The 22,446-nt window shown below is 46.2% G+C and overlaps 1 protein-coding gene across 1 annotated transcript in view; it reads right to left on the reverse strand.

The window, feature by feature from the left end:
- The window catches only part of Arsg (arylsulfatase G), a 141,545-nt gene that overhangs the window by 43,229 nt on the left and 75,870 nt on the right, over positions 1-22,446 (reverse strand). Inside the window, exons 3-6 of the mRNA XM_038328704.1 lie at positions 15,819-16,006; positions 11,592-11,639; positions 4,393-4,504; positions 1,925-2,062 (exon numbers count right to left, since the gene is read on the reverse strand). Of these exons, the coding sequence (XP_038184632.1) occupies positions 1,925-2,062; positions 4,393-4,504; positions 11,592-11,639; positions 15,819-16,006 (486 nt within the window). The remainder of the gene's footprint in view (positions 1-1,924; positions 2,063-4,392; positions 4,505-11,591; positions 11,640-15,818; positions 16,007-22,446) is intronic.

Consider the following 22,446-nt stretch of genomic DNA (forward strand, 5'->3'; position numbering starts at 1 on the left):
TGCAGGAAGCTGAGAGACGTTCAACCTTTCCACCTATACCAGCAATCTGAGACCTCTGACAGTGTTTCTCAGAGAAGTCTGGGACTCATTCAGATGGAACACGAACCTCCTGGGATGCTACTCTAAAATCTGGGTTTGAAGTAACGGCCTGTGTTATGAAGAGCACACACAGAACTGAGGCGACCTCACTGCTACTTCTGCCCTCCTTGATGCTGTCTCTAGGAAAGCCCAACACGGCTGAGCAAGGACTGCAGGATCTCGCACGGTCAGGAGTTGGTCTGCTTAGCCATCCACAGATGAAGCCATTTTAAGTCTGCACGATCAGGCTTGTCTCTTCCAGAAACTGGAACGATCTGATACCGGAGGCTCACGTTCCAGGCTCACCCCTCATCAATGGCTGGAGCTAAGTAGCTACTGTTTACAAGAGATGGGGTATGTTTGCCCCATGCTCAGCCTGCTTTCTTTAAATTTTGTATTATGCATATGGGTGATTTGCCTGCATGTATGTCTCTGCACCACATACGTGCAGTGCCCTTGGAAGCCAGAAGAATAAGATCTCCTGGGACTGGAGCTACAGGTGCTTGTGAGATAGCATGTGGGTGTTGGGAATTGAACCAGGGTCCTCTGGAAGGGCAGTCAATACTCTTAACCACTGAGCTAACTCTTCAGACCTGCTTTGTGGGCCCTATAGATGTGCCTATTTGGAAGAACCCTGGATAACAACCCCCAAACATACCTTAAGACTAGTTTCTGGAATTGGAGAACTTTACCTTCCATGGCAAAGGGGACTTTACAGGTATAATTATGTTAAAGATCTTGAGATGAGATCATCTTGAGACTTCCTGGGGTTTTTTTTGTTGTTGTTGTTGTTGTTGGTTTTTTTTTTTTTTTTTTTTTTTTTTTTTTTTTTTTTTTTTTTTTTTTTTTGGTGAGCCATGAATTCTGCCTCCTGAATTCCTGGGTGCTGAACTGTGTTACCACATCTGGTTCCTGATTGATTATTAATTGCTAGTGTCTTTTTAAAAAGGCTGGGTATGGTGACACATTCCAGCATTTGGGAGATCAGAAATTCAAGGACATTCTCAGTTACACAGCAAGCTAGAGGCCAGCCTGGGCTATATGAGACTGTCTAAATGAGGAAGGGTGGGAGCGTCTGACTACTGTAGAAATAACAAGAGATCAATAGAAGTAGAGATTAGAATGATATGGCCATAAACCAAGGAAAGCCAACAGCCATTAGAAGCTAAAAGAAAGTCAGGCAGTAATGGCACACACCTTTAATCCCAGCCCTCAGGTGGCAGAGGCAGGTGGATCTCTGAGATCAAGGACAGCCTGGTCTATAGAATGAGTTCCAGGACAGCCAGGGCTTCGCCGAGAAACCCCTTCTCAAAAACCAAACAAACAATTATTTTTGGAGACTTCAAAAAGAATGAGCCCTGTTCACACTTTGATGCTAGACCTCTAAGACTGGCTTCAAACATCTCACATCCAGATCTGAGGAGAACTTACTACGGTTACAGTTGGTTTTAGCCACCACTTTGGTGGTCATTTGTTATAGTAGCGGAAAGGAACTCATACTGCCTGCTAGCTAATGAATTCAACAAATACCCTGAGTAAGCACCCTGAATGTAGTGGCTAGGCCCTACCCTCCAGGAACTTACACTCTAGAAGGAGAGGAAGGAAAATGCCCACAACCATTGTGCTAATCAAGGCAGGACAGCCAAAGACCACAGGGAGGCTGAGAATGTACTTGAGGGGCTTCTAACCCAGGACCAGAGAGTTCATTAAGAATACTCACCTTGCTAGAATATAGGAGACACGCATGCCTGTTGAAGCATGGAACCCTGCCTTGGCCTTGACAGGCCTGGGGTGGGAGGACTTGGCTTGTGTGGAGGAGGGGAGGGAACAGGGCACTTGGCCTTACCTTGCCTGCTCAATGAACTCCACTGCCTTTTCCGCATACTTGCGTGCAAGGCCACTCAGGTTCACAGGCTGCTCCACAATGTTGAGGTTTTCATAGAGAGGAAGGGCCACATCTGTGTAACAGTCCCTCTCGGGGCTCCTGCGTGGGAAACACAGAGAAGGGGGCACTCATTTCCACAGCCTAAACAATCGCAGAAAGCTTCCCCGCAGCGATACGCATAGATAAAAACACTCAATAGCGGATCCCAAGGGACTGAACAGCTCAGTCGTGGCTTTTCCCTTCCCTTTGAAAAGATGTCTAAGCTCCTTGGATGAGCCCACCACCCTGTAAAACTTGACGAGATGCTTATGGGCCTGGGACATTACAGTTTCCATTTTGCAGAGAGACACGCTGAGGTCTGAACAGGTTAATCCCGTAGCCCACCAGAACTCCTGCTGCTGGCTTTCTCCACTGTCCACCCTCAGTGACCGTGTGTATGGTGGGCAACAGTGGGTTCTGTGGGTACTGTCCTAGGTTGGTGACCAGGATTTCATAGGGGAGGCGGGGAGTTGATAATAGGGCAGAATATATAAGATGGGTGTTTTCAATTCTTGGCGAAATCAAATTCCACTGTAGGTCCTAAGGCCAATGTGAGTCTGACAGACTGCTGCCTCCTGGCTGCCCGGCTCCCCCGGCCACGGGCTTGAGGGAGCAATCTTTAGTCCTGGAGACTTACACTTGTCCATCACGGTGTCACTGTGCCCCTTACAGGGAATGCCTGGATGACAAATGGCATCTCTCTGCCCTGCTCATCACCAAGAAGTAGGTGAAAGGACAGGAGTCATACAGCGTCATACATGCCCTCCAGAGGACAATTACAGAAGGGCTGGGGGGTAATTTGAAATTCTACTACACCTACATGCATGTAATACCCCACTGAAGAAGTCTAGAGGGTGATGTCAAACTGGGTAAATCATTGCCAAACACATTTAAAAAAAAAAAAAAGAAAAAAGATGGTCCAGCAGTTAAGAACGCTGCTCTTACAGAGGACCCAAGTTCAGTACCCAGCACCCACATGAGGTGGCTCAAAACCACCTGTAATTCCAGCTCCAGGAGTCCAACACCTGCTTCTGGCCTCTGTGGCACGTGGGGACCTGCTCCCACGTGCACAAACCAGCACACAGATGCACACACATAAGCATAAAAATAAAATAAATCTTTACAAAAATAAAAAGCTGTTATGATGTTAGCTTGGTCATTCTGTATTCTTGCTGGAATTTCCAGGTGTTTCTTTTAATTGCCTTGATTGAATTCTACTGCCATTTCACGTCTCACCCAATAAGCCAATGCTTTCAATCCTTCTTTATTATAACATAGATTAATGATGAGAGAAAGAACGGGGGGGAGAACGGGAGACATTGGTTGAGGTATCTCGTGCCATTATAGGGTCACACCCACTGTGGTTGCAGATGGGACCACCCAGGCCACACACAGCTGTGTGAGAGAGGCGGCAACACACATCACCCAGGTGATGACATCCACCATGCTGGTCCAACAGCCACAGGAGTGAACCTGAAGGACATGGGCCTTGGACTTAAAGAGACACAGACTGAAAACTGTATTCTTATCTCCTGCCATCTCTGATGTGACCTGGGCAAGACAAATTGGTCCCGTGGATTATACGCAAGGGTGGGGAGTACCCAGAATGGAACAACTTCTCAATTAAAAACCGTTATTATATTAACTATTATGTTATCTAATGAGTCAACTGAGACGTTCTCCAACCTGTTCAGACACCTGTGGCCTCAGAAATAACTACAGCACAGGCTCAGATGGAGGAGCATGGGGACCGAGCTAATTTGTTCCTCAGTAAGGCTTAGTGATTCTCTCTCTCTCTCTCTCTCCTCTGTCTCTTTCTCTCTGTCTCACCATCTGGGTGTGTGTTTCTCTCTCTTTTTGCCTGTCTCTTGCTGCCTATGTCTCCCTCTCTGTCTCTGTATCTCTCTTTTATCTCTTTCTGTGTGTCTCCCCCTCCATCTGTGTGTGCGTCTTTCTCTGTCTTCCCCCCCCCTCTCTCTCTCTCTCTCTGTGTGTGTGTGTGTGTGTGTTGTCTTTCTCTCTCTCTTTCTATATCTCTGCCTCTCCATTTGTACCCCCCCCATATCACAAGTCTGGGCCAGAGATGTAGGATATAGTCTAGGAGTAAAGCCAGCAGGCACAGGAGGGAGGCTCCACCTGTGTGAGATCTTGGCAGGCACAAGGCTCTCCCCAGGTGAGCTAAACAATTCCGAGATCCTGGAAAATTCCAACATAAAAAAAAAATACTGTAGTTCTCATCTTTGCACTGGGGCATAAATAAGAAGCCTTTGCCCTGTATGTCTTGTTTATCTCGTGTGCTGCCTCAACTGTCCCCACCTATCTCACTTATTCTAGAACTCGGGTCTCCACTTCAACTTAAAGCCCACTGTCAATGCATTGAACATTCTTACCTCCGCAGGCCATCGCTCTGGGGACATGCTGGACAAGGAGGGTAGTTGTAGCCGGGGGTGTCGGTGCAGCCCATGTCATGGCTGTATGGGATTCCAAAGTAATAATCAAAACCTAGAAGAGGGGCAATGAGTTAGCACCCCCACTCTCTGCTTCTCAGCATGCCTGCCCCTCTTACGCTCACGACGAAATTTAATTTCCTGCGATTTAATATTACAGCGCTCTAGCGTATGTAATTAAAAGAGGATTTGATTAATATCCCTTTGAAGTACGCAAGGAAAATCACTTTGCCGGGTTCTGGCTGTAAGACCAGCTTTGTGGCATGTCTTGCGATGTGAGTTAACCCAGATTGGGAGGAAGTATCAGGAACCGCTGATCACCCAGCATCCTCCACAGTCGTGATACATGCGGTGAAGTGCTTGGTTAAAAGAAGAGACAGAGCCACTGCATGCATCACGATAGCTCAAGGGATCAAAAGTCTGTCCTTAGGAAGCTTTCTCTGTGGGGCCGGTGAGATGGCTCAGCAGGTAAAGGCGCTTGCCAAGAAACCTAAGGATGTAAGTTCCAGTCACCGGAACTAAATGATAGAAGGAGAGAGCTAAGTCCCAAGAGTCGTCTGTTGTGGAATATGTGTTTAACAATGTGAAGACGGGTTACATTTGTTGATGCTGCCTTGGTTTAACGAGGCAAAGCTGTGTTGCTCTGCCTGCCTAAGGCACCTGATTGGTCTAATAAAAAGCTGAATGGCCAATAGCTAGGCAGTAGAGGAATAAGAGGGGCTGGTGGACGGAGAGAATAAGTAGGAGGAAAAAAGAGAGAGGGGAAGAGAGAATGAGGGAGAAAGAGAGGGGGACACCCAGGGCCAGTCACCAGCCAGATACATAGTAGGCCACACAGAATGAAAGAAAGGTAAAGAGCCCTGGGGTAAAACATAAATAATGAGAAACAGGTTAATTTAAGTTATAAGAGTTAGTGGGGGGCTGGAGAGATGGCTCAGTGGTTAAGTGATGTGGGAGAGTCTTCTGTTTGAGTTGATTTCATTGGCTAATAAAGAAACTGCCTGGCCCATTTGATAGACCGCCCCTTAGGTGGGTGGAGTAGACAGAACAGGAAGAGGAAGTGAGGTAGAAGGATCAGTCAGATGCTACACCTCTCCTAAGTTAGACAGACCGCTGTGCCTCTCCTCAGAGAGAGATGCCAGACGAGATGAAGCTCCAGCCCAAGATGGACGTACGCTAGAATCTACCTGGTAAGGCACCACTTTGTGGTGCTACACAGATATGGGTTAGTCAAGATGTGAGTAAGAGGCTGAAAATAACGGGCCAGGCAGTATTTAAAAGAATACAATTTGTGTGTTGTTATTTCGGGTGCAAAGCTAGCCCTGCCGGAGCCGGGTGGGATGAGAAACAGGCCTGCCCGCAGCACCACACTACAGAATGGCGCCCACGTGGATAACTGAATCCATAGAAAACCTGAGAAAGCTTGGGAAAGAATAGAGTAAAGCATGTTTTCTTGGTAGCAACAATTTCTCGGATCTGAGCAAGCGCTCTCATCTAAGAGAGGCTTCCTGACTCAGCTTTAGCTGCAAAACCCTGCAGCTCTTTTAAGAGGTCCTGCTACGAAACACTTAAATGGCATTGATAAAAGCTGACTGCATGCTTGTTTGTTTTCAGCCATAGCAGGAAAAAAGTTGTGCTGTTTTAAAATGCTGGCGTTCTGGTCTGTACTGCCAGGGCAAACTCTGACTCTTTCAAGCAGGCGGTCCTGACTATTGTTTGACACTGTTGCAGCTTGCTTGCTGGCAGGGACCTTGAAATGCCATAGAGTTGTGGCGATAAACATGGCTCCTGCGGGTACCTCCGCCATGAGGCTAGAAAGCTAAGGCATGGGCTGGATCCAGCCGCCAAAGTTACGGCTTTAGTTCTACCGATTTTGGTGGGTAAATTAAAGACTCGTGTGGTCAGAAAAAGAGAGATATACAGTAAAGAGAGATTCAAAGACAAAGAAAACCTCTAAATGGTTTGCAGTGAGTTAAAAATACATGCAGGCTAAAGGTTAAAGTTCTTACAGTTAAAAAAAAGAGAAAGAAAGAAAGAAAAAGGAAGTAGTTTGTTGTGGTGGTATACACCTTTAATCCCAACACTTGGGAGGCAGAGGTAGATTGACCTCTGTGACTTCAAGGTGTGGCAGGACACACCTTTAATCCGAATGCCTGGGAGGCAGAGAGGGAAAGATCTCTGTGAGTTCAAGGTGTTGTAGCACACACCTTTAATCCTAGCACTTGGGAAGCCGAGGCAGATGGATCTCTGAGAGTTCAAGGACAGCCTGGTCTACAGAGTTATTCCAGGACAAAGATATACAGAGAACCTGTCTCAAAAAATAAAAGTAAAAATAAACGAGATAGAGGTTAAAATAAAGCCACACAAAGATGGAAAATACACAGAGAATCTTGATACTGTATGCTATTATGCTCTTTTTGAATTGTTTGAATGTTGAGGAAGGAGCAACAGCTGCTAAAAGATATTTGTTTACAAATGCTGCTGAACTAATCCAAGAAAGATATCTTGAAAATACCTTGACTTTAAAATTTGGATCTAAGGACATGATGCTTTGGAAAGGAGTTTCTTTTGTTTTTACAGAAAATGAGACCCTGTGGATTGCTTATATCCCAATATGGTATGATAGACCACGCCCTCCTGAAAGGTTGCTGTGAACATCTTCAGAAAATTACTTCACCCAACTGATGACTGAGATGAACCTGGCACACAGGTTACACCATGAAAGATCTGATTAACAGCGTCCCCATTCAGCAGGAAGCAGTTTGGAGAGAAATAACTACGTCCATATTCCCAAATATTGTTTATAAATGTTCTTTTACATTTAAAGGGGATATGGTATATATATGAATAATTTGCATTGGTATTGATTTTAAGGTCAATTTTGTTATATGTATATGTATTTTTGATACTGATTAAGGTATTGTGATTGTGTAGTTCATTTTAAAAATGTAATGTATAGTTAAGAAATATAGGTTGTTAATGGATAATCATCGATAATAGTAAAGCTTATAGTCATGTTAGTTAGATTTTCTAGATATATAGAGATATATTTCAGTTAGATAGACATTCTTCATATCTTTCAAAGACTACAGAATATTCCACTTAAATGTTTTAATAACTTAAGGCTTTTCATGACAATGAGACACATCAGCTCCTGGCAGCACCAATCTACTTCAAGAGGAAGATGGGCATCAAAGAGGATCCTTATGGAGTTTGATAGCCACTTGGGCAAGAAACTGCTCTTGCCTGGACTGTTGGCAGAAACTGGACACAAAGAACCCAACGAGAGAGGACTGCTGAACTTGCCTAAATGTGAGATGATTCTTTGGGGTTCCTAATTCAAGAAAGAGTCTGCGAGACATTCTGAAGGACACAGCAGATAGTGACTGAACTACCTTTGAAATTTCCTGATCATGGAAATGTCTGCTGGAAACTATGGGCCTGTAGGCTGAAGATGGATGCCCCAACAGTACAAAAGAACTTTGGGTGACTGTCCAGGCAGTGAGATGTCTCTGTCATTTCTAGAGTTTTGGAAGTAGCTTACTTCTTGTTCACCTAGGTAATATTGTGTCCTTCTGGAGTCTCTGATGGAGTTGAAGAATAGATAGATAGTTATAGTTGTTTTCCTTTGTTATGATAAAAGATAAAGTAGATATAAATATTGTACCTGTAATTCTTACTTGATAACTGTTTTGTTATATGTAATTTTACTACGTTAAAGTTAAAGCCTTTTTATTGTTTAAACAGAAAAAGGGGAAATGATGTGGGAGAGTCTTCTGTTTGAGTTGATTTCATTGGCTAATAAAGAAACTGCCTGGCCCATTTGATAGACCGCCCCTTAGGTGGGTGGAGTAGACAGAACAGGAAGAGGAAGTGAGGTAGAAGGATCAGTCAGATGCTACACCTCTCCTAAGTTAGACAGACCGCTGTGCCTCTCCTCAGAGAGAGATGCCAGACGAGATGAAGCTCCAGCCCAAGATGGACGTACGCTAGAATCTACCTGGTAAGGCACCACTTTGTGGTGCTACACAGATATGGGTTAGTCAAGATGTGAGTAAGAGGCTGAAAATAACGGGCCAGGCAGTATTTAAAAGAATACAATTTGTGTGTTGTTATTTCGGGTGCAAAGCTAGCCCTGCCGGAGCCGGGTGGGATGAGAAACAGGCCTGCCCGCAGCACCACACTACAGTTAAGAGCATTGCCTCGTCTTCCAAAGGTCCTGAGTTCAATTCCCAGCAACCACATGGTGGCTCACAACCATCTGTAATGAGATCTGGTGTCCTCTTCTGGCCTGCAGGCATACACACATATACAGAATATTGTATAAATAAATAAATAAATATAAAAAAAAAGAGTTAGTGGGACAAGCATAAGGTAAGGCTGAGCATTCGTGATGAATATGGAGTCTCCATGTCATGATTTGGGAGCTGGTTGGTAGTCCAAAAGAAAGCCTGTTATAGCTGTCCTCTGACCTCCACATGCATGCCACAGCATACATGTATGTATACACACACAAAATTAAATACATAATTTATAACAAAGAAAACAAGACATGTTAAGCCATGAGAAGTGGATAAATCAAACATGATGGTATAGGCTTATAATTTCAGCATAAGGGAGGATGAGGTTGGAGGATCCTGAGTTTAAGGCCAGCCTGGTCTACATACTGAGATCTTGGCTCATAATTAGAAGAAGGGTCAGAGAGGAAGATATTCCCAGGTGCGGTGGATGGGGTGGACACAGCAATAACATCTCAACAAGCTTCCTAAAGAATGAGGGGGGGGGTGTGTCTAAGCCAGCCAGGACTCTAATGGTTGGGAGGTAGAATGGAATGGAGGAAGTACGAACGTGAATGTCATAACCCACATTCTTTGTACTGAAGTTTTTCTGGCATTGTCCCTCAGCCTATCTCTTCTACAACTCAAGCTCTTAACTGGGCCTGGCAAACAGGGTGGGTCGGTAGCCTCTTGCCTGCTCTATCTGCACGCTTCTGGTCCCATTTCTCATGTGGTTTTGCCTGGAACCGCCTGCTCTATAGCTCTTACCAATGAAGCTAGACAGAAACTGCCCAGCATAGCTCTAGTGTAGTTTCCCATAAAACGGCTGCTCCTCACCACGTCCTGCTAGCCCCTTCCTCTTTCTTTCTCAAAGCCCAATCACAGCTTTCAGATTCTCAGCCAGCACGAACGACAAGGTCTTCTTCCTCTTTGGTACTGCACTCCTTAAGTTGGAACATCAATCCCTCAGCTACTAGCATGTAATGTACATCCCAGTGAGCTTTAACTATCAACTGACAGAGCTTGGAGTGACCTGAGAAGTGGGGGAATCTCAACTCAAGAACCTTCCAGATCCAACTGGCTTGTGAGCCACTGCCTTGTTTGCTCATTGATGTCAGAAGACCCAGCCCACTGTGGGCAGCACCATTCCCTAGGCAAGGTCATTCTGGGCTACATAAGAAAGCTAACTAAACAAAGTTCAGAGAACAAGACAGCAAGCAGCATTCCTCTGTAGTTTCTGCTTTAAGTTCCTGCTTTGACGTCCTTCAGTGATGAACTATGACCTGGAAGTATAAGTCAAATAAACCCTTTTCTCCCTTGTTTCCTATCTTGTTGTCAAGATGAGTAAATATTTAAGGTTTTGTTGGCAAGAAGTCGCTACGATGGCTTCTGAACTCTGTCACTATAGCACAAAACACCCTTGGCGATACATACAATGATGAAGACTGTTTCCAATAAAACTGCATTTACAGAAACAGTTTGGCCCATGCTGTATACCAGCTCCCAGTTTAGATAGCAGCTGCCCTCAGACCCCAGAGTTAGGCAGAAGCCTCAGTGTTTATAGGAGCCCTGGTCTCTAACCAGGAGTAACAGGGGGAGCATGGATGATGGCAATGAGTGATGTTTGATGTGATCTGTGATGGATTTGGAAGGGAAAACAGGGGTTTGTGGGAGCCAGGATAGTGTACATGGGCAGAGTACAAAAGCAGGAGGGACAGAAGGGAGCAAATAAGAGACCCCATATGTCCTAGCAAGGAGGCTTCCAGCAAAGTCAGCAAATAGGTAGGAGATCTCTTCCTTCCCACTTCTGACTCCTGGGTCAGACTCACAAACCCATCAGGGACCCTCTTCTTCTAAGCAGGGCACAGTCTCAGTATGCCTCTCTGCCCAGGATTCCAGGAACAGTGCTTAAGATACCACCAATGGATCTAATCCAACCCCTCATTCCTGGAGCAAGATCTACTTTCTAGAATAAGGCTTTGTAGTGGACAGGCCCAGTGTTCCTTTCCTCTCTCAGCCATTTGTTTTTAAGGGCACAGCTTCATCTTCTGCCCTCTGTGCCCCTTTAAAAGAATCCTCCAGGCACAATGCAGCCCTTCGTACAGTTAGGGACAGACATTGGGGCAAGGTGAGGGAGAAGCTTGCAAAACAGTCAGGGACTATCGCTACAGGAAAAGACCACCTGTTTGTGTACAAAGTAGTAGGTGAAGACAGACAGACACATGTCGGGCAGAGGGCTGCATGTGCTGACATGGTAAATGGCTTCTAAGGGACAGTCTGCAAGAAAGGCTAGGGAAAGGACAGAGGCAGAAATGACAAACTGGAAAGAACACCCATATTTTGACAAATCTGACATTTACAGAGTGTCACCGAGGGATTAGAGAATCCACTTTGACAGCCTGGTCTTGGCCTTCTTCTCCAAGGGTGAGAGGTTTGAGGATGCGGACAGCCGCAGGAAGAGGCCAGGAGGTGGCCAGGAGGCGGCCAGGAGGCAGCTTCCTCTATCTGGGTCCGTGAGACATTCATGCTCCAGCAAACCACCAGACCATTTTGTTTCTACTTCTTTCTACCTGCGCTGTCAGGAATTCACAGAAAGTTCCCTAAGGTGCAAAGAACTGGGAGATGGAAGGAAATGGATGGTCTACAGTGGGCAGACAGACAAGGTAGGGGACCAGGGAAGGGTCTAGAGAGAGGTGAGGATGGGGGCATTGACACCCTGCATGGACCGATGGGACTTTTGAAGCAAAGATGTCCTAACATAGACTATCTCCAGGGATACAACAGCTTCAAATGCTCAGAGAGCTCTTTTACACAGGGACCCTTATTCTCTGGCTCCCAGGGAACAAACTCCAAAAGAATTCTTACCGCGGAAATTGGGGTGATAAGAACCATGGTGCCCAAGATGCCATTTGCCTAAGGAAAGAGAAAGAGAGAGACATTCAGATGGGGCTCTGCGGGAACATGTAGACTCTCCAAGAAGCTGATCACATACTCAGTTCCCATCAGTTTCACACTTCAGGGAGGACAGGAGAACCAGCCAGTGCTGTGTGCTTGCTGAGCTTTGCCCTCTGAGAGCCCAAGAGATCCTACAGGGAGACAGGAGACAAGCAAGGACCGGATGACTCAGGAGACTGTGGGAAAGACGAGCTGGGGGTGGTCTCTCTTCCCAGCAGCCCAGTGATGCTGCCCAGCTGAGCCCCTTCCTTTGGGAGCACGCAGCTTTTGGAGGATCCTGCAAAGACGAAGATGGATGCAGGTCCCCACCCTGCCTGGCTTCAGCATCTTCATCTCTGGGTAATGTCGTCAGCAGTGTGCACAGGCCAGGGGAGAGGTCACTTCCCCGGGTAGCTCCAGCACTGAGACCCCCGCCGGGCAGCAAATGAGAAACTCAACCACCTGCAGATCCGGCTCTACCAGTGCACTCGTTCTGCAGGGATAATTGGGAGATGCTGGGCAGAGTGCTGACGATGTGAGAACCTCTGATTTGCTCGTTTGCTCTGAGGAGCGGATCCCAGGAAACCACTGCCAAGGCAAGCGGGTCAGCGATGGACAATCAATCCAAAGATCTAATTTGCGGCAACCTTTGACAACAGAAAGGAGGGAAGCCGGCAAGAAGACACAGGGGTGTGACTAAGTAAACTATTTGATGTGGCCTTAATAAAACCCAACCTGAATCAGTCCGTTATCCCCTTCCTGCAACTGCAAACGCTTCTGTTTACTCAGGACAGGGTCTTACTATGTAGCTCAGGCTGGCCTCAGATTTGGGATCTCTTCTCTCAGCCTCCTGAGAGCTAGACCATACCACCACGCCCAGCTCTATTCTGTGGATGTGAAAAACAAGTTTTGCTTTTGTTTTGTTTTCAAGACAGGGTTTTGGGTTTTGTTTGTTTGTTTGTTTGTTCTGGTAGACTTGGTTGTCCTGGAACTAGCTCTGTAGACCAGGCTGGTCTTGAACTCACAAAGATACGCCTGCCTCTGTTGGGATTAGCTGTGCGCCACCACCACCCAGCTGAAAAGCAAGTTTTTTAAGGAAACAATTAAGGATGAGTGTGATGGTGCACACCTTTAGAACCAGCATTGGAAAGACAGGGGCACGTGGATCTCTATGAGTTCTAGGTCAGCCTGGTCTATAGAGTGAGTTCAAGGCCAGCCAGGACTGAATAGTGAGACCCTGTGTTAAAAAAAAAAAAAAAGAGAGAGAAGAAGGAGGAGAAGGAAACAATTGAGGGAAGCCTGGCTTGGTGACACATGTCTATGCTTACAGTGGGCCAGCTTAGGTTATATAAGGGTTCAAAGTTAGGATAGATAGCAAGTCTCTGTCTGAAAAAATAAAATTATGATTAAATATAAAATAATATGAAGAGGGAAGGGGTAAAAACACATGAACACAGACGAATAGCTGAAGCAGTGTTGAGCACTGTGAACAGACCACAGATCCCTTTGGTGGGTTTCATTCATAGGCAAGTATGAGTCTTCTCCAGGGTTCACAAAAGGTGCAGTCTGGAGTGAAGGAAGGGGGTGGGGATGGGGAAGCTACACAGACACCTGTGATCAATTGCTTACTTGGTGTTTACAGGCAAAAAGGAACCATAATACCAAAGCAGACGGAGAAGAGCCCAGCCCCCTGCTTTGTAGATGGCTCTAGCATCAGTCCAGAAACCAAACCGCCTGGCTCCAGGGATTAAATGGATGTATCTAATAGGTCTCTCTAACAGGCAACCCCCAGCGGGAGCTTCCTGCGCCCTCTTGGTACTGATGCCCGCGTAATTTTACCTCAGGGGAGGAGCGGGAAGGAGCATCTTAGTTGGGGTTTCTATTGCTGTAATGAAACCCCACGACCAAAAGCAACTTGGGGAGGAAAGTGTTTGTTTGGCTTGCACTTCCACGTCACTGTGTCACTGAAGGAAGTCGGGACGGGAACTCAAACAGGAAAGGTACCCGGAAGCAGGAGATGATGCAGAGGAAGTGCCGTCTACTCTCTTACTCCTCATGGCTTGCTCAACCTGCTTTCTTATAGAACTCAGGACCTTCAGCCCAGGGGTGGCCCCACCCACAATGGGCTGGGCCCTCCCCCGCCAATCACTAATTAAGAAAATTCCCTGCAGCTGGATCTAAGGAAAGCATTTTTCTCAGTTGAGGTTCCTTCCTTCCCGATGACTTTAGTTTGTGTCAGGGTTGACCTAAAACTAGCCACACAGGAAGCTGAAAAGAGAAAATAATTTTTATTGGTCTCTTCTTCCTCTTCTCCTTCTGAGACAACGAATGCCATCCTCCAGTTCGGGTGCCTATAAAAGAACGCAAAGCCTTTGAACTCAGAGTGGGGAAGGCAACAGTGGAGATGCCCTTCCTTGGTCTGCGTAAAGCAATCTCCTCCAAGCTAACCCAGAAGGCTCCAGAGACCAGAGTCTCCCCCTTGAGGACCCTCACTGCCACGTGTCTGTTGGCACAGCCTCCCTTGCTGAGGGATTATGGCAGAGAGACACAGGAATCCCACTGGAGCCAGAACTCTGAAAGTCAACAAGCACAAACAGGCTAAGGAGGCTGTAGGAACTGCTGGGTGGTCTCCAGGATCTGCAAGACGGGCAGGCAGAGAGGCCCCAGGATCTGGGGTCAGATGCTGTACAGACAGACACAGACATCACCTGCCTCAGGCAGGAATGGGAAGATGTCCTCAGGATCAAGACACAGTTCTCTCGTTCTACAATAGGAGAATAATGATCCTGTGTAAATGAACGTATGCATCCCTAGGGCCAGAACACAGTCCACGCTGAGTAGAGGTGCCTTGAAAATACAAGGAAATGACGCCTGGAATCTCAGCACTCGGAGGCTGCAAACAGGACTGTATGTTTGGGGCCAACCTGGGCTACACAGTGAGACCCTATTTCAGAAACAAACAAGGACAGGGATTGCAGTTGGTAGAGCGCTTGCCTCACATACAGGACGCCCCAGTTGCCAGCCCCAGGACCACGGAAAACCGGACACGGTGGCACGTGCCTAAATTTCCAGTGCTCAGGAGGTGGGGACAAGAGGGTCAAAAGTTCGGTGTCACATAATGAGTTTACAGCTACATAATGAGTTTGAGGCCACCCTGGAATACATGAGACTCTGTTTCAGAAAACAAAACAGAGAGGAGGGAAGGAAGGAAGCGAGAAGGGGAGGGAACTGACTACTGTTTTCCTATCCTATATCCATGTCTTTAGTTTCGCTTCTAATAAGATTTCGCAGGGTGGCAGGGTGGGGGCAGGGTTAGGACTGTTTTCTACAGAGACGGCACCCAGTAAGTGCATTGTGCACCCTAGGTAGGAGCTGCACCACGGACAGTCTGAAACCATCAGCTTGTTCAAGATGATCGTGCCCAGGTTAAGCCAACTCTGGATGGTACAATTTAAGCCCTGTACTTGGGAAGGAAGGATTTTTCTTTTCTTTTCTTTTCTTCTTTTTTTTTTTAGTGATTTATTTTTATTTTATGTGTATTAGTGTTTTGCTTACATATATGTCTATGTCAGGGCATAGGGTCCCCAAAACTGAAATAACAGACAGTTGCAAGCTGCCATGTGGGTGCTGGGGATTGAACCCAAGTCTTCCAGAAAGGCAGCCAGTGAGTGCTCTTAACCACTGAGCCATCTTTCCAGCCTTTGGAGGAGGGATTCTTATCTTAAACAAAAGATTCCATTTCTTGGTAAGAGTGGGTGGGTATATTGTGCCTGAGACCCATTCATTCTCTTCTCTTTCCCCTCCTTGAACCTAATTACAATGGAGGACCCTGAAGCCAAGACGCTGTAGCCACACGCACACGAAAAAAAAAAAGCAACGCGCTCGGGATAGCAGTGTCCGGAAAAGCTCCCAATGGTATCTTTGAGCCTCTGACCTAATGGATGCAATCACTTACCACAAAGCTTATTACCATGGGAGGAAAGAGCTCTATACATGTTTTCAGGCACTGTCGGGCCTTCCCAGTTACAGACAGCTAGCTGAGAGCATCCCTGCCAACCGTACCCAGCGAGTAACCAAGGAAAACACAGAAGCGAGCAGAAGAGGCAGCCTCCATCCAGAGACTCTCAGGTCTTGAAGCAACTATCCAAGGGACATTACCTATCATGGCAGTGACATAGCCAGCCCGCTGCAGCACCTCGGCCAAGGTGGTCTCGTTGAGTGGAAGCCCCCCGACAGAGGTGACGGCAAAGTTGTGCGTGACTCCGTTGCGTAGACCCAGTCGGCCGGTAAGCAGAGAGGCTCGCGAAGGCGAGCAGGTGGAGGCAGCTGCGTGGAAGTCCACAAACCTGCAAGGAACGGTAAGCAGCTCAGAACTTGGCCAGCTACAGGAAGTCAAATGAAAAGGGATGGGGGACTCACTCGGGACTGGAATGATAGCCCTGAGAACTGTAAAAGTTACCCTGTGGCGGGCAAGGAAAATGAAGGCCGGGAAGGAAATGAGTCCAAGGTTAACTCAGACTGGCAGGGCTAACGCTTTTTATTTGTAGATCCTGTATGTCAAAGTCACTCACGTCTAGGAGTTTTTGAACCTCAAAATCAAGATTTGAACCATGTTAGAATCATCCATAGATAGAAACAGACACACAGGAGAGACGACTCAGTGATTAAAAGTAGAGACTCCTCTTGCAGAGGACCAGAGTTCAGTTCCCAGCACCCATGTTGGGCAGCCTGGAATTCCAACACCAGGAAATCCAACACCGTCTTCTGGCTTCCATGGGCAATTGCTCTCATGTGTGAATATACCCACAAAAACACAGTGACACAAAAAATTTTTTTAAAAAAATCTAAAGAAAGAAATAGACTTAGAAGAAATATGAGTCACAGGGCTGGGAAGACAGCTCAGTCAGTAAAGCACTTGAAGCATAACTGTGAGCTCAGAAAACCTAGCACAACAACACACCTGTAACCCTCCTAGTGTGAGGGAAGCGGAGACAGGAGGATTCCCTGAGCTCGATGGCCACCCTTCCTGCCTTTCTGAAGAAGTGAGCCCCAGGTTTGGTGAGAGATCCTGTTTCAAAACAGTAGATCGGGACCGGATGGCTAGTCCAGTAGGTAAGTGTGCTTGCCACCAAGCCTGACGATCTGAGTTTCAATCCTCAAGACCCACACTGGGGGCAGAAGAGAACTGAGTTCCCAAAGCTGTCCTCTGACTTTCACACGCGCACCATGGCACAAGGGTGACCCCCCCCCCACACACACACACAGAACACATACAATAAAAACGATGTCTTAGTACACCTGACATCTATTTATGGTCTCCAATGCACACATAACTGCATATACACATGCAAACAGCTGAGAGAGGGAGGGAGGGGGAGAGAGAGAGAGAGAGAGAGAGAGAGAGAGAGAGAGAGAGAGAGAGAGAGAGAGAGAGAGAGAGAAGAACCTGCTCCAAGGCACACATTCCTTGTCAAGGTCAGACAAAATTACTCTCTGCCACCCTGTTTCAGCTCTGAGGCTCCTCTGGCCTCTCTATTAAGTCCCATGGCTGCTTTTGCTTTTCATATTTTTGTGGGTGATTCGACTGTGTGCAATGGCCCCCGAGTAACGTACTAAGAGCTGCCTGGCATCCATATGCACGAGAGCTGCGGCGTGCCTTACAGAGATGAGCATGTTCCCCAAGCTGTTCAGGAATGAGTTACAGCGCAGTTGGCTGAGCCCAATGCTAATGATTCAGAAGTATGTATTAAACAAACACGGTGTCTTTAAACAGAATCGCACATAAAACAAGGTTATGAATTGACTGACTGATAAAAACGCTACATCCAGGGGCTCGCAAGAATGTTAGGCTGTATTTCCAGTCAGAATAAGGTTGCGGTATCTGCTGTTTGTCGTGACCATGCAAAATGTAACCATTGCTAACAGCAAAAAACGCCTAGCTCTATATGGTTGTGTACCCATGCCTGCCTTATATAGGAAATATAAAAGAATTCTAGGGCAAGCAAGATGGTTCAGAGGGTAAAGGTGCATGCCACCAAGCTTGGTGACTTGAGTTCAATTCCAGAGACTCACATGGTGGAAAAGAGAATCAGTTCCTACAAGTTGTCCTCTGACCTCTACAATTGGTGTGGCAGGCATATAACACCAACCCCAAATATGTACACAAGATAAATACAAAGTAATATAAACATGTTCTTTAAAAATTATAGGCATGGGAGCTGGGCGGTGGTGGTGCACGCCTTTAAACCCAGCACTTGAGGCAGTGGCAGGTGGATCCTCGTGAGTTTGAGGCCAGCCTGGTCTACAGAGTAAGTTCTGGGACAACTAGGGCTGATCACAGAAAAACTGTGCCTGGAAAAAAAATAAAGGAAGGAAGAGAGGGAAGGAGGGAGGGAGAGAGGGAGGGAGGGAGGGAAGAAGGGAGGGAGGAATTCTAGGCATGGTGCCAGTGAAATTGCTCAATGGTTAAAGGTGCTTGCTGCCAAACCAAAAATCTGAGTTCGATTCCTAGGACCCACATGAAGGAAAGAGAGAACCAAGCCCCACAAGTCATCCTGGGACCTCCACACTTGTGCCATTGTATACATGTGTGTGCCATTGTATACGTGTGTTCACTCCTCATGTGAATAAAATATGGTAAGAGTAAAAACATTCTAGGCATGTCCCCACCCTTACAGGAACATGCAACCGAGTTGGAAAATAAGACTGGGGCTGGAGAGATGACTCAGCAGTAAAAGGCTCTTGCTGTTCCTGTAGGGGACTAGAGTTTGCTTCCTAGCACCCACATGGTGGTTCACAACCTTCTGCAACTCCAGACCCAGAAAGTCCAATGCCCTCCTCTGGCCTCTGAAGGCACCAAGCACACATGTGGTACACATGCATGCATGCAGGCAAAACACTTATACATATAAATACATCTAAAAAAATAATATAAAGAAACAAGGGTGGGATCGCTTAAAGGACAGCTGATGTGGGATTCCCCTTTGTATGCTGTGGGTACCATTGGTTAATAAAGAAACTGTCTTGAGCCCATGACAGGGTAGAATAGAGCTAGGTGAGGAAAACTAAACTGAATGCTGGGAGAAAGGAGGCGGAGTCAATGAGAAGCCATGGAGCCGCCAGAGACAGACATGCCAAAAGTTTGCTGGTAAGCCACTGCCACGTGGCAATACACAAATTAATAGAAATGGCTTAATTTAAGATGTAAAAGCTAGCCAATAAGAAGTTAGAGCTAATAGGCCAAGCAGTGATTTAATTAATACAGTTTCTGTGTGGTTATTTCAGGAGTCTGGGTAGCCAGGAAATGAACTAGCGGCCTCCTACTACAGACAGCAGCAGACAAAAGTACATAAATAAGACCCCAAGCCTGTAGACAATAGGATGCAAACCAGCATGCTTCAGAACTGATGGGAACAAAGGACTTGATAAGGACCCAAGCTTTGTGAAAGACTCCATGGTGTGGACAGGACCCAGACTGGAATCTAAAAGATAGAGCTGTTAGGGACACTTTGATAGTGACAAGGACAGGCATTCCACTAGAGGAAGAGTTTGCCGCTAGAGGAGTTGACGGCTAAGTCTTCACTGTCAACTTGGTAGCATTCAGAACCACTTAGGAGACACCTCTGTGTGTGTCTGTGAGAGAGCATTTCCAGGGACATTTAACTCAACAGTGAAGATCTAGCCCGACTGTGGGTGGCACCATCCCATGGACTGGGGTCCGTGACAGAATTTACCTTGCTTTGCTCGCTACCTGTGAAGACAACATGACCAGCTGCCTCATGTTCCTTCTGCCATGTCTTCCCCGCCATGATGGACTATACCCTCAAACTGTGAGACAGAAGAAACCCTTCCTTCCTTACATCGCTGATACGAAAAGTAGGCCTAAAACTAGTCTTAAAAATAAAATAAACAGGGGCTGGAGAGATAATTCAGCAGTTAAGTGCACACTGGCTGTTCTTCCAGAGGTCCTGAGTTCGATTCCCAGCAACCACATGATGGCTCACAACCATCTATAATGAGACCTGTCACCCTCTTCTGGTCTGAAGGCATACATACAATACAGACAGAGTACTGTAGTATACATAATAAATAAATAAATCTTAAAAATAAAATAAACAAGGTTTCTCATAACAGGGAGGAGAAATGGCCTGGGTAGGGGGCTGGGAACAAGATCCTTGTGGATATGGTGGTCTATGGATTGATTTCTGTACCATGTGAATGTCAGATCTGGGAAAAATACAAAGTTAAGCTTCAAAGGAGAACCCAGCAGACTCTATATGAAGAAACAAAAGAGAAGCAAATGAGTCTCACTAGACAACAAATTTCAAAGAACACCCAGAGGGAAGAACCATTTCAGGCGACTTTAGCACGTAGTGTTCAGGCTGTCCATCCCAAAACCACCAAAAAGTATATTCTAAGGAAATCTTACACTTTACACAGTGGCTGTATTATTGGTGGAAGTGTTAGTACAGGGATTTTTTGAGACAATTTCATGTGTATGGGAGAGAAATGTAAATAAGTAATTATATTAATGTTACTAACAGGGAGCCAAGATTTTCACTGTCAGAAAATATAAAAGCTATACGGTGTTAAGAAAAGCCTGTAATATAAAAATTACCAGCAGCGTAATGATAGGGTTGAGGATACAGCTAGCACAGTGGCAAAGAGCTTGCCTAGCACTAGCAAGGCTCCCGGTTCAACGACAGCACACAAGATAAACGTTTAGCTAGAAAGAAAATGTCATTATGAATTCATAATCTTATAAACAGTCGATTTCCAACTGACGAACCAACTGACAGAAAGAAGCACTGCTCTTCCCTGCCCCTCAAAACAGCAAATCTACCTGCACCCAGTCTTTGTTTCCAGCACCGTCCCACATTCAAGGAATCATATCCCTTGGGAGAAATATCTAATATTTCTAAATCTAATATCTAAATATCCAGGTTTGAGATCACTTGAGCATCAGCAGAATAAGTATATGCTTGGGAGACATAGTTCATTGGTACAGTGCTAAGCATGCACAACTCCCTTGGTTGGATCTCCATCAACACAAACACACACACACACACACACACACACACGCACATAGGTACACACGGGCATACACCGAGTCATTTTTCACCACTGAAGGTGAACATGATATCAATTCCACATCCTAAAAATTCATAATTAAAGGAAAATAATTAAGCACATGCCCTGGCCCTCTGGACTGATCCACAGCCTCGACCAGGTGACAAGGGAGAGCACTCCTTTGCATCAGCTAGCTCACACCAAAGGCACAGTAGCCTTGGGAAATGACCAGGTCTACAACATCCTAAAATATAACTGGTGACCAATGGCCATGAGTGGTCACACTGTCACACTCTGTCACCCTCCAGTCATTTATGAATTGGACAGAACTGGCAATTATCTGTCTATAAAGGGATTAGACTTAGTGTCGCTAAGCATTTGCCCGTGGCCTTTTATGCCTCCTGAAGGGATAAGAGATGAAGTGTATAAAAGCAGGGATTCTGCCAAAAACACTTAACCTGAATCTAATCAAACTTCTGAATCTAATTTCCACGGTCCAGGAAATCCAGCTATGAGAACAAAAGATTCAACTCTCGCACAAATCAGTGCTCAGGTGTTTCGAAACAAGGGTCCAGCTACTCCCAAGGGCCAGGGGAAAAAAACTGGGATGGGCTAGGCCACAGCCTACATCAAAGGAAACCAGATCTCACTTCAAATACACTTAATGCACATTTGAGGTGTAGGAAAGGAAATTTTAATGTGAAGTGGGCTTTAGATATTGGGAATTACTGGCCGTTTTAGTGTAATAATGACGCTATGGGCATTATTAAAACATTATTGAACATTTTTTAAAAGGCCTGTTTTGCTTGCATGTGTCTGTATGTGCAGCAGTTCTGTGCAGTGCCTGAAGAGGCCAGAAGAGGGCACTGGACCCCACAGAACTGGAGTTCCAGACAGTTGTGAGTCAGCATGCAGGCGCTGGGAACCGGAGTGTGGTCTCTGCAGGTGCTCTGAGCCCACCAGCCATCTCCCCATCCCCGACGGGGTCTGGTACTTTAATCCTTCAAAGATTCAGAGAAAGAGTGTATGCACAGGGAGACCTGTGACTATAGACGAAACAGCAGCTGGCGGTGGTGGCGCACGCCTTTAATCCCAGCACTCGAGAAACAGAGGCAGGCAGATCTCTGTGAGTTCGAGGCCAGCCTGGTCTACAGAGTGAGTTCCTGGACAGCCAGGACCACACAAAGAAACCCTGTCTCAAAAAACAAACAAACAAACAAACAAACAAACAACAACAAAAGAGCAAAATGCTCAGGTAGATCAGTATTTTGATATTTATTTTACTCTTCTTTGAGTTTCTGTGTTTAACATTTTCTTAAATGAAAATTTAAGATGTTAACCTATACAGATCTGAGTCTAGAATGACCAAGGCAGTGACAGAGGGTTTGTGGGGAAGGAGGGAAAGATGGCTTAAAGGGTAATGTCATCTCCCCATCTCGCGGTGTCCAGATTATGGAGATCCCAGCAACCCAGCACAGAAGGGAAGCTGAGATTGAGTGAGATGCGGGGCTGGCCCAAAGTGGAGGCTGAAATGTGACTTCGCCGACCTGGATCAGACTTTGGGAAGTCTAAGGACAGGTGGTAGATTCCCAATGTATTTAAGCCCAGTACAGCTTGGGAGGGAAAAGTTTCCTGATGTAATACAATCCCCAGTGCATGAGAAAGTGTTAATTGCATTGAAACACAAATCAGAGTACATGTCATTCCTTCCAAGAAG

Source organism: Arvicola amphibius, chromosome 4, assembly GCF_903992535.2.
Source record: "Arvicola amphibius chromosome 4, mArvAmp1.2, whole genome shotgun sequence".
Lineage (NCBI taxonomy): Eukaryota > Metazoa > Chordata > Mammalia > Rodentia > Cricetidae > Arvicola > Arvicola amphibius.